At 49.0% G+C, this 12,823-nt stretch overlaps 1 protein-coding gene across 2 annotated transcripts in view; it reads right to left on the bottom strand.

Moving 5' to 3' along the window:
- The window catches only part of cercam (cerebral endothelial cell adhesion molecule), an 88,936-nt gene extending 77,688 nt beyond the window's left edge, over positions 1-11,248 (bottom strand). For both annotated transcript variants that reach the window (XM_080212078.1, XM_080212079.1), the window contains exons 1-2: positions 11,007-11,248; positions 8,018-8,128 (exon numbers count right to left, since the gene is read on the bottom strand). In XM_080212078.1, the coding sequence (XP_080068204.1) occupies positions 8,018-8,128; positions 11,007-11,239 (344 nt within the window). In that variant the 5' untranslated portion in view covers positions 11,240-11,248. The remainder of the gene's footprint in view (positions 1-8,017; positions 8,129-11,006) is intronic.
- Between the last annotated feature and the right edge of the window lie 1,575 nt (positions 11,249-12,823).

Below are 12,823 nucleotides of genomic sequence, written 5' to 3'. Positions count from 1 at the left end.
ACCGCAGAGACTTCAGCCTTTAAGTGCTGCACTGACAGAGGTGCTGTTTTTCAGGATAGAATCCATAAAATCCCTACAGTGCAGAAGGAAGCCATTCAGCCCATCAAGCCTGCACGAACCACAATCCCACCCAGCCCCTATCCCCATAACCCCAAATATTTACCCAGCTAATTCTCCTGACACTAGGGACAATTTAGCATGGCCAACCAGCCTTGGGGGTGGCATGGTATCATAGTGGTTAGCACTGCTGCTTCACAGCGTCGGGGACCCAGGTTCGATTCCTGGCTTGGGTCACTGTCTGTGTGGAGTTTGCATGTTCTCGCCGTGTCTGCGTGGGTTTCCTCCGGGTGTTCTGGTTTCCTCCCACATTCTGAAAGACGTGCTGGTTAGGTGCATTGACCCAAACAAGCATCAAACTGTGGCAACTAGGGGAATTTCACACTAACTGCATTGCAGTGTTAATGCAAACCTTACTTCCGACTAATAAATAAACTTTAAACTTTACCTTTAAAAACCTAACCTGCACATCTTTGGACTCTGGGAGGTAACTAGAGCACCCTGAATAAACCCACGTAGACACGGGGAGAACATGCAAACTCCACACAGTGACCTAAGGCTGGAATTGAACCCAGATCCCTGGTGCCATGAGGCAGCAGTGCTAAGTACTGTGCCTGGGAACATGGGTTCAAATCCCACCATGGCAGCTGGTGGAATTTAAATTCAATTAATAAATCTGTAATATAAAATTATTCCCAGTGATGATGACCATGAAACCATCATCGAACCTTGTAAAAACCCACAGTGGTTCACCCACTGGTCCTTTAGGGAAGGAAATCTGCTGTCCTTACCCGGTCTGGCCCACATGTGACCCCAAATCCATAGCAATGGGGTTGACGTTCAACTGCCCTCTGAAATGGCCCAGAAAGCAACTTAGTTCAAGGGCAATTAGAGGTGGGAACAAATGCTGGCCATACCATTGAAGGCCACATAGAATAGAATCTCTACAACGCAGAAAGGGCCCTTTTGGCACATCGAATCTGCACTGACAACAATCCCACCCAGGCCATATCCCCCTAACCTCTCATATTTACCCCACTAATCCCCCTAACCTAAACATCTTGGGACACTGAGCGGCAATTTAGCAACCTAACCCTCACATCTTTGGAGTGAGAGGGGAAACCGGAGCACCCGGAGGAAACCCACGCAGACATGGGGAGAATGTGCAGACTCCATAAGGACGGTCACCCAAGGCTGGAATCGAATCCTGGTCCTCGGCACTGTGAGGCAACAGTGCTAACCACTGCACCACCATGCCACCTATGCATTCTATCATGTTTCTCAGTGTGGCCGAAGAGATATTGTGCTTACCACTGCCCACACACAGGGTTGCCACATTCTGTTCATTTCAGTCCATGTGATGTGACTGAAGTGATACTTGTGTAAAGCAAGGGCAAGTGAAGTGAGGTGTGTGCTGACTGCTCACAACATTGACTGTGAGAGCCGTGCGCTCCTTCTGTGCCCAAAATGTAAATATTTCTTTTGTTTCCACCATTTGAAGTTGATCGTTCTATTAATATATAAATGATGCAGCATTTTCCAGAGCTCCTTATGAAATATTCAGTGTGCATGATCTTATTCATGGGGTCACAGCTGGTGAACAGGCCCGATTTCAATCCTGCGGCCCACTGAGATGAAAGGAGGGCCAATCATGTGGCCCTCTCACTAGCCGAGGTTGTCCATCACCGGCTTAGGGCCTAAGCTGAAGGCGTGGACATCACTGGTGAAATTCTGGGATGCTCGAGAGAACCAAAAGCCTCCAGTAAAATGAATGCTTCTTTTGTTTTTGTTATTCGATCAGGGGTCACGGGTCACAATTTTATTGCCCATCCCTCGTTGCCCTCGGGAAGGTGCCTTTTTGAAACGCTGTGGTCCCCGTGTTGTGGGTTGGCCATTAGGGAGGGGATTGACTGAAGAAACAGGGCTCTGAGGTAAACTTTCACCTTCTGCTGCTGGTTGACAATGTGGAGGAACAGACTGAAAGCCTGCGAAAGAATCCATGTGGTTCACGTGCCATCGCAAAGGAAGAGTTTCACACAGGCACGTAGAGGAAGGAACAGTCAAATTCGACACAACGTGCCTCATTTTTCCGCGGCGCTCAAAATATTTGTGCTCGTTTCACGAAAGGCGGAACGGGCCATTTCTCTGGGCCATCTGGAGTTTTGACAAGGTGGGTTCTAAACCCGCGGGTGACGGGAGCAACCAGAGGAAACAACAGACAAATCTCGAAAGCCAGCCCCGGGGCTACCCATTCCCACGGAGCCTCATTTAACACCAGATGGTTTTCATTAAGAATTGAACATACACCGCAGCCCTGCATGAAAGGACGACAAGAAAACTGCCAACAAAATTAATGCAGTTTGCAGATGTGCTAGCCTTCTAACAGTTCCTCTGGTCTTGCTTCCAAGGCTTGTTCGGTGAGAGTTACCTGCCTGTTATAGAGGGACTGGGAGCCCCAGGCTTCACTTATACACAAGTCAGCAGCGCCGCCTTCACAGTGACTTGTCTAACCTTAGCGTAGTACAAATCATCCACTGTACAATCCAGGCTCCCTGCAGGGGAAAATGACGCAGAGGTGCCACTAACATCTCAGCAAAGACATCACGGCAGCTTCATGCATTTCCTTTGCTTCTTGTTCGCTTTGAAGCTCCCGGTAACACTTTGCAAACTTGGATTGTGCCTGGTAGGCAGGGAGGGAGGCAGGGCAACTTGCAGCTGGCACATACCCCATTCATCGCCCATCTCGCGGCCGCTTGCGGTCTTTACTAGAACTAATATCCAGGGGCATGCACTTGAGGTGAGAGGGGGAAAGTTCAGAGGAAATGGGAGGGAGCATATTTCTTTACACAGACAGCGGGCAGTATCTGGGATGCGCTACCAGGGGTGGTGGTGGAGGCAGATACGATAGGGGCGTTAAAGGGGCTTTTAGATAAGCACATGAACATGCAAGGAAAAGAAGGATATGGACCAAAGGCAGGCAGAAAGGATTAGTTTAATTTGGCGTTATGTTCAGCACAACATTATGGGCCGAAGGGCCTGTTCCTGTGTTGTATAAGTTTATTTATTAGCATTACAAGTAGGCTGACATTAACATTGCAATGAAGTTACTGTGAAAATCCCCTAGTCGCCACAACTAGGCGCCTGTTCAGGTACGCTGAGGGAGAATTTAAGCATGGCCAATGCACCCAACCAGCACGTCTTTCAGACTGTGGGAGGAAACCCACGCAGACACGGGGAGAATGTGCAAACTCCACACAGAGAGTGACCCAAGCGGGAATCAAGCCTGGATCGCTCACGCAGTGAGGCAGCAGTGCTAACCATTGTGCCACCCCCATAGCTGTCTATGTTTACTGTGGAATGACAATTCATAGAAACTAGAAGCAGGAGGAGGCCATTCAGCCCCACAAGCCTGCTCTGCCACTCATTTTGATCACGGCTGATCATCAAATTCAATATCTCGATCCCATCTTTCTCCCTTAGCCCTTAATCCCTTTAGCCCCAAGAGTTACATCTAATTGCTTCTTGACAACAATCCGATGTGGGTAGGAGGTTTATTGATGTGCACTGGCGATCCCAATGCCACACCATTTTATGGTGCCAGTGGGTGAAGTGGGCAGCATGCACATTCTGTCCACTGGTGCCAGGAGTGACCAAACCCCTGGCCAGGAGTGACCAAAGGAATGATTTCAGTGACCACTGAATGTTTGGAAAACGGCTCAAAAATCTATATTTACGAAAAACACTGATATTTGTGATCCAAAATTCTTCAGGTCATTGCTGTCCTCCCTCCTCCCCGCCCCCCTCACCCCAAACCTCCCCCACCCCCTCCCTCCCTCGCCCTTCACCCCCCCTCCCTAGCCCCTCCCTCCCACCCCTGCACCCGCTTCCTCCCCTCCCACCCACCCCCCCCACATCCCTCCCAGTCCCCTTCCCGCCACCCCTCCCCCCAACCTCCCTTCCCCCCCCACCCCCTCTCGCCTCTTCCATATCGTACCCTGCTTTACATTCTGACTTCCGACTAAGCTCCAGGGAGGGGGTCACAGGGTTCTCTCCCCACACGTTGCCCACGATTGCCTTCCCACGCTGTCAAGATTGTGGGAGGATCTTACATGCACGCTCCAACACAAGAGTTCAAATAAACAGCGCAACGTCTGTATATTTATCATCGCAAATTCTGTTTCAACTAAGCAAAGCGCTTTGAAACAATAAGAAAATAAAACAAAATATTAAAAAACTTGTTCCCGATGAGCGCTATGCTTAGCTTGATTATAAAATTATGGAAGAATCACTGTAACGATTCCATAAAATAGGGCAGGACAGAAGGAGGCCATTCGATCCATCGAGCCTGCACCGACCATAATTCCATCCAGGCCCAACCCCTGTATTTACTCCCCTAATCTCCCTGGCACTAAGAGGCAATTTAGCATGGCCAATCATCCTAGCCCACACATCTTTGGACTGTGGTTGGAAACCGGAGCACCTGGAGGAAACCCCCGCAGACACGGGGAGAATGTGCAAACTCCACACAGTGACCCAAGGCTGGAATTGGACTCGGGTCCCTGGCGCTGAGAGGCAGCAATGCTAACCCACTGTGCCAACACGTGGCCCATATCTTTCCCTGTATGCTTAACCGGACAGCAATTTATCTGCTGGGAAAAGTAGTGCCTGTGACCTGCTGTATAGCTCTGGCCAAGAGAAAATGATGTGGGTATGCCGGCGTTGGACTGGCGTAAACACAGTAAAAAGTCTGACAACACCAGGTTTTAGTCCAACCTATTTATTTGATAATATACTCGCATATGGACGATATGTGGGGGGGTTTGGGAGGGAGGGGGTAGGGAGGGGGGATGAAGGGATGAATACTGTGTCACAGTGCAATGAATGCTAGAGACTTGTCCACGATATTTAGATGTTGCCTCATCAGATCTATTGGGATAGCCAGCCGCCTGCAGGAAATGTTCTCCTTTGCAAATCATTTCAGTATTTTGAACAGGAATTGTTACGGTGCAGGAGGAGACCATTTGGCGCACCGTGTCTGCACAGACTCTCCAAATCAGCATCATGATTTAGCACCAATCCCCTGCCTTTTCGCCGCACATTGTTTCTATTCAAGTTGTGAGATTTAAGCATTAGTTACCTCCTTTTGTTGGAGGTGCTATTTGAAGTTGTACTTCTGAGGCTGTATAAGGCTCTGCTCAGATCGCATTTTGGACTATTGTGAGCAGTTTTGGGCTCCACATCTAAGGAAGGGTGTGCTGGCCTTGGAAATGGTCCAGAGGAGGTTCACAAGAATGATCCCTGGAATGAAGAGCTTGTCGTACGAGGAACGGCTGAGGACTCTGGGTGTGTACTCAGTGGAGTTTAGAAGGATAAGGGGGGATCTTATTGAAACTTACAGGATACTGCGAGGCCTGGATAGAGTGGACGTGGAGAGGATGTTTCCACTAGTAGGAAAAACTAGAAGCAGAGGACACAACCTCAGGCTAAAGGAACAATCCTTTAAAAAAGAGATGAGGGGGAATTTCTTCAGCCAGAGAGTGGTGAATCTGTGGAACTCTTTGCTGCAGAAGGCTGTGGAGGCTGGGTCATTGGATATCTTTAAGACAGAGATAGATAGATTCTTGATTAATAAGGGGATCAGGGGTTATGGGGAAATGACAGGAGAATGGGGATGAGAAAAATATCAGCTATGATTGAATGGCGGAGCAGACTCGATGGGCCGAGCGGCCTAATTCTGCTCCTATGTCTTACGGTAACTGATGAATTAAGGTATTCAAATTTTATTAAAGATTACCGTGCTTTGAGCGATGAATGCTCGGACAATGAAATGAAAAGCTGTCAGTAACTATGGAGCTCCTCCCTCAAATGTCCCAAGGAACATAAGAACATAAGAAATAGAAGCAGGAGTAGGCCATCTAGCCCTTTGAGCCTGCCCCGCCATTCAATAAGATCATGGCTGATCTGTCGTGGCTCAGTTCCACTTTCCGGCCCTCTCCCCATAACCCTTAATCCCCTCTCTTATCAAAAACCCATCAACCCGCTTCTTGAAAATATTTAGCGAGGCAGCTTCCACCACTTCAACGGGTAGAGAATTCCAGAGATTCACCACCCTTTGAGTGAAGAAGTTCCTCCTCAACTCCGTTCTAAAACGCCCCCCCCTTTATCTTGAGGCTGTGCCCCCTAGTCCTAGTGTCTTTTTTGAGCGGGAAGAGTCTCTCCACCTCTATCCTATCCATCCCATTCATCATCTTATACGTCTCAATGAGATCTCCCCTCATTCTTCTAAACTCCAACGAGTACAAGCCTAGTTTATTCAGCCTCTCCTCATAGCTCAACGCCCTCAACTCCGGTATCAGCCTAGTAAACCTCCTCTGCACTCCCTCCAAGGCCAAAATATCTTTGCGCAGGTGCGGCGCCCAAAACTGCACACAGTACTCCAGCTGCGGCCTCACCAATGCCCTATCCTAAATGAAATAGTGGGGGTTCCTGTTAGATATCCTGGCCTACATACATCTGTCAGTCATCACCTGAAATAGATCACCTGGTCATTACCACATGGCTGTTTGTGGGATCTTACTGTGCAACAATTAGCTGCTGTGTTTCCTCCATTGCAACAGTGAATACACATCAATGATTGGTTGGAAAATTCTTTGGCATGTCCTGGTGGGGAAAATGCTGTGACTCAGTGGTTAGCATTGCTGTCTCATAGCACCAGGGACCCGGGTTCAATTCCCAGCTTGAGTCACTGCCTGTGCGGAGTCTGCACATTCTCCCCATGTCTGTGTGGGTTTCCTCCAGGTGCTCCAGTTTCCTCCGAAAGACACGTGAGTTAGGGTGTATTGCCCTTCATAAATTCTCCCTCAGTGTTACAAGTGCCAGGGTGTGGCTACTAGGGGATTTCCACAGTAACTTCATTGCAGTGATAATGTCAGCCTACATGTGACATTAATAAATAAATTTTAAAGGGCAGGATTTTATGGCCTCACTGTCCAAAACCATGAAAATCCCGGCTCAGGTCAATGACCCATCCATTGGCCACCTTTCGCCTGTGCCAATTCCCATTGGGGGGCAGGGTGGTAAAATTCTGGCTAAATATCAAATGTTTCCTCTGTAACTCATGCTGAGCTCAGGAGAGGGGGAAAGGTTAAGTGGTAGCACATGCAAGAAAGTAAAAGGGGAAAATTCATCCAGGATTTTTTTTTTATTCATTCATGGGGCATCCACGTCGCTGGCTGGCCAGCATTTATTGCCCATCCCTAGTTGCCCGAGGGCAGTTGAGACTCAAACACATTGCTGTGGATCTGGAGTCACATGTAGGCCAGACCAGGTAAGGATGGCAGATTTCCTTCCCGAAGGGGTATTAGTGAACCAGATGAGTTTTTCCAACAATCAACAATGGTTTCATGGTCATCAGTAGATTGTTAATTCCAAATATTTTTCATTGAATTCAAATTCTACCATCTGCCATGGTGGGATTCGAACCCGGATCCCCAGAACATTAGCTGAGTTTCTGGATTAACAGTCGAGGAATAATACCACCAGGCCATCCCCTGTAATTGGCACTGGAGCTAACATCAGAGGGTTTACAATTGACAGAAGGTATCTAAGTCACTGATGGCTGCTGCTCACGATTAGGGGCTCATTCATCCGATAATTTATGACACTGCTTTCTTTAAGTACTGGCTTTCAATCAACCACACCATAAATTACACCGATACTGAGGATCAATTCGACAGGGCCCCCCCAGGAAACTTGACCCAAACCTCGGAATGCCTCGTTATATCTGAGGGGATTGAATCAGTCCTGTGAGGCATCCTGGCCAACTTACATCTGCCAGTCATCACCTGAAAGAGATGATCTGACCATAGGAGTGGAGGAGACTCAAACACACTCTGTTTGTGGCTCTCCCCCGAGGACCACCTCCCAGGGAGCCGTGTAGAGAGGGAGTGGAGATACTCACGTTGGTTCATCCTGTGGGCGCCACTCCACATAGTGGTAAAACCTCTGTGCGCTGATCAGCCACTCCCGCAGCACGGCAGTCGTGTTGTCCATATTATGGTCCGTAGCCGCCCTGAAGAAAAAGACAGAATAAGTCAGAATATAAACCTATTTAGCGAAATCTATTTATCCATTTAGCTTCCCTTAGAGGAAGAAAGCTTCTTTACTTGGTCTGGTGTTGACTCTAGTTCCACGTCAAATGTGGTTGGCACGGTGGTACAATGGTTAGCACTGCTGCATCACAGTGCCAGCGTCCCGGGTTTGATTCTGACCTCAGGTCATTGTCTGTGTGGAGTCTGCATGTTCTCCCCGTATCTGTGTGGGTTTCCTCCGGGAGCCCCGGTTTCCACCCACAGTCTGATAGATGCTGGTTAGGTGGATTGCCATGCTAAATTGTCTCTTCATATCAGGGGAATTGGCAGGGTAAATGCTTGGGATTACAGGGATAGGGCCTGGGTGGGATTGTTGTCGGTGCAGGCTCCATGGGCCAAATGGCCTCTCTTTCTGCATAGGAAGATTCTATGACTTTAAACAGCCGGGTGAAGCCCCATTATATCTATACATCTCCAATTCTGACTTCCTGAACATTTTAATCACTCCAATATAGCGGTGTATTCAGTTATCCTGGCCCAGGCCACCGAAATTCCATCCTTAAACCTCGGCCCCTCTCTATACCTCCCTCCCTCTCCTCCTTTAGGACCTCTCCTCTCCTGCCTCTATGACGGCTGATGGGACTTGGTGCCAATCCTGAGTTTTGACAATGTGTCCCTGTGAAGTGCCACTGGCATCTTTGACGATGTTAAAGGTGCTATATAAATGCAAGTTGTTAAAGCGGCCCCCAAAGCCACTCAGCCCCTTAGTGTCAGGGAGACAAGCAGGGTAAAAAAGGGGGAGGTGGGCGGTGGTGCTTACAAGGATTAGGGCCTGGGTGGAATTGCTGCTGGCGCAGGATCGATCGACCGAATGGCCTCCTTTTGCACTGTAGGGGTATATGATTCCATGCCAGTTTTGGGGAAGGGGGAGTAGGAGGGTGGAGCCCCACCTTCCCGGGGCAACTGGGGATGGGCAATAAATACCAGTGGTGCCCTTATCCCGAGAATCGATTTGGGAAACGGCAGCGTAAAACTGAATTGCGGGGATTTGTAGGACTGGAGTACGGTACCTCGCGTCTGCAAGCTATTTAACTCGAATGGGAAAACTACAGCAATCCCCACGACCTTTCGAATGAAATGTTTTTGGAAAATGGGTGTGGCCGCAAGAACACGGTGTATCAGATCCCCCAGTATTTAGCCTCTAGACTTCTGTATAATTGGCAGCTAAATTGCTAAACAGACACAATCCAGATTATATAAAGTATCTGCAGTCCAGTATAAACCTACACTTGGCAGCTGCTGCCTAGAATCCAGTACCAAAACAGTTTAGTGAGAGTTTAGGGAAACGGATAGCAGTCAACACTGTGACTACACCATTCCGCAGCAATGGGGTGCTCCTTATTCCAAATATTTGTCTGCCCAGGATTCTGGAATACTCTTGTTATGGATTGCATGTGCCAGAGTGTGTACGAGCTTCCAAGCTGCACACCTCTCAGAGTAACTTGCCGGCACTGCACTCTGCTGAGGCGAGTGGCACTTGGTGCTGAGGTTGGCAGGTTGCCCCGGAGATGTCAGCTCACACCCCTGCAGCCTGTTTCTCTCCTCAAGGTTTCTGCCTCACTGATGCCACATTTACCCCCATTCCCCCCCCCCCAACACCACACCTGTACTTCCAATCCCATCAACGCCTCAGCTAACCCTTCACTTGGGGCAAAAAGCAGCAAAGCAGTGTAGGGTAGGTGGATTAGCCGTGGTAAAATGCGCAGGGATAGGGCGGAGGGGTAGGCGTGGGTAAGATGGTCTGTCGGAGAGAGGGTGCAGATTTGATGGGCCGAATGAACTCCTTCTGCAGTGTTGACATTGACAAGGAGGTGAGGGGAGAGGGGGAGGGGAAAAGAGAGGGGGTCAGAGAGGGGGAGGGGGCAGACGGGGGGGGGGCGGAGAGGGGGAGGGGGCGGGGAGGGGGAGGGGAAGAGGTGGGGAGGGGAAGAGTGGGGAGGGGAAGAGGGGGGAATCTCATCCTATCAGATGTTCACCCATCCCACATACAGTTTGGCAGGGCATCCACTGGACAATAACCAGGATTCTTTGACTGATTTCTGCCTCTCCCTAACCAGCCTCCCATCCATTGACTCTGTCTACACTTCCCGCTGCCTTGGCAACGCAGCCAGCATAATTAAGGACCCCACGCACCCCAGACATTCTCTCTTCCACCTTCTTCCGTCGGGGAAAAGATACAAAAGTCTGAGATCGCGTACCAACCGACTCAAGAACTTCTTCTTCCCTACTGCCATCAGACTTTTGAACAGATCTATCATATATTAAGCTGATCTTTCTCTACATCCTGTCTATGGCTGTAACACTACTTTCTGCATCATACTTATCTTTCTCCCCTGTGTACTCCAAGAACAGTATGCTTTGTCTGCAGCATGCAAGAAATAATACCTTTCTCTGTATACTAATGCATGTGACAATAATAAATCAAGCTCAGACACAGCGCTAGAGACCACAACCCCCAACAGCAAGCCAGTCCGACAGCAACCCCTATAAGACAAAGCAGCAGAAACCCCAACACCAACAGAATAAAACGCAACAGTATCATGGGGTGAAGTACAAAGGGTGTTGGCTGACAGTGGGAGGTAGAGTCTGTAATAGACAGCCAGACATACTGTGGACTCACAAGACTTTTGTGAGTGGAGGGGAGCATTCTCACCAACAGAAACAAGATTTGCAAAACAAGGTTGTCACATCTCCTTGGTAGCCAGACCAGACTTGTCCCCTCTGTGCCTTTTTAATCCCTGGGGTTGTTTTTTTTAAACACAACGAGACACACACACACACACACAGATTCCCAGTTACCAGATGGAGATCCTGTCTTTGGGGTAGTCCAGTCTCTCGATGGCCCCTAGGTAGTAAGGGAGAGTGTGAGCTGTGTTCCTGGCTATGATCGCCAGCAGCACCGTCGGGCTCTGCAGCGGGGATTCGGTGGGCTGTCGCTCCTCGGAAAAGTAGGTGTCAACTCCGGAGGGTTGCCCCAGGAGGGCAAAGAGAAGCAGCGTCCCCACAGCCCCTACCCCTAACATCTTCAACATCTCTCTCTCTCTCTCTCTCCTCACTCAACACTCACTTCCCCAGGATATGTACGCGTCAGCAACTTGGGGAAGGGGAGGAGGAGGAGGGGGAGGGGAGAAGACCGAGAGAAAGTTGTTGAAAAGTTGCCAAACAAAAAAGTTTCTGCCGAGGCGGAGCCAAGGGTTTGAGAGTTTTTGGCATGACTTGGGAGGGGGGAAAGAACATCTAAATAAAACATTACCGCAAGCAAACTGTACAGCTGTGAGAAAGAAAATTGTTATAACTCGGAAGGAGGAAAGGAGATGAGAAATAAGCAATGTATTTAAATGTTGATTTACAGTTTCTTTGGAAGACAGGGTTCTTGAAATCTTTGTGTGTAAAGGGTGAAACACCATGTGGCTTGAAGGCTAAAATCCGGCAAGCTAAGTGTTGTTTCTGAGCTACAGAACAGAAGATCTTAGATCCCACATTTTTGTCGTAATATCATAGAATCCCCACAGCCCAGAAGGAGGCCATTTGGCCCATCTAGTCTGCTGGCCCATCTATATCGACCACAAGCCCACCCAGGCCCAACACCCCGCAACCCCTCATATTTACCTACTAATCCTTTCCTTATTTGATTTAATATTGTCACATGTATTAACATACAGTGAAATGTATTGTTTCTTGCGCACTATACAGACAAAGCATACCGTTTGTAGAGAAGGAAATGAGAGAGTGCCGAATGTAGCGTTACAGTCATAGCTAGGGTATAGAGAAAGATCAACTTAATGCAAGGTAAGTCCATTCAAAAGTCTGACAGCAGCCGTCCCCTTGACACTTGGGTTAATTTAGCACAGCCAATGCACCTAACCCTCACGTCTTTGGAGTGTGGGAGGAAACCGGAGCACCCGGAGGAAACCCATGCAGACACGGGGAGAATGTGCAAACTCAATACAGGCAGTGACCCGAGACCGGAATTGAACCTGGGTCCCTGGCGCTGTGAGGCGGCAGTGCTAACCACCGTGCCGCCCCAGTTTGCTGACTTAGGTAGTGGGGCTTGGTACAACTCATCGATGTTCTTGGGAGGGAGCAGGAGCGGCACAAAGTCTTTATCTCTTGATTCCTGCTTGAAAAAAAGAGGATTTGCCCGAAATTGCGATGCCCTCCCCAGTCGAATAGACTTGACATGGCATCCCCAGATGGGAAAAGGACATCCAGGTTACTCCCACAGGAGGGCTAAAATAAGGCAATGGGGCAATGGCACCAAAGGTAGATACAGAGATGGTGAGGAGAGAAATTGGACCATTGTGTGGTTGACAGTGTCTCTGTGGCTCAGGAGCCACCCCCTTACATCTTGTCTTGGAAGGTTGTGCTTATTATCCAGGTTTATTCTTCAGGGCAGTACCCAAGGAGTAAGATAAGGTAAAGTCACCATAGACTGTTCTCTCTCTCCCCTTTGAGGGGGAGAGCTGACTGGTGGTGATATAACCCAAGGGCCATCACATCAGGCAAGGGACAAGGTTGAATAACCCCAGCCGTTGTGGGAATTGAACCCACGCTGTTGGCATTGCTCTGCATCACAAACCAGCCATCCAGCCAACTGAGCTAAACTGACTCCCCCT

The sequence above is a fragment of the Carcharhinus amblyrhynchos genome, chromosome 25, assembly GCF_965287045.1.
Source record: "Carcharhinus amblyrhynchos chromosome 25, sCarAmb.v2.hapA, whole genome shotgun sequence".
NCBI classification, from domain to species: Eukaryota; Metazoa; Chordata; class Chondrichthyes; order Carcharhiniformes; family Carcharhinidae; genus Carcharhinus; species Carcharhinus amblyrhynchos.
This window is presented reverse-complemented; position numbering and strand designations above follow the sequence as displayed.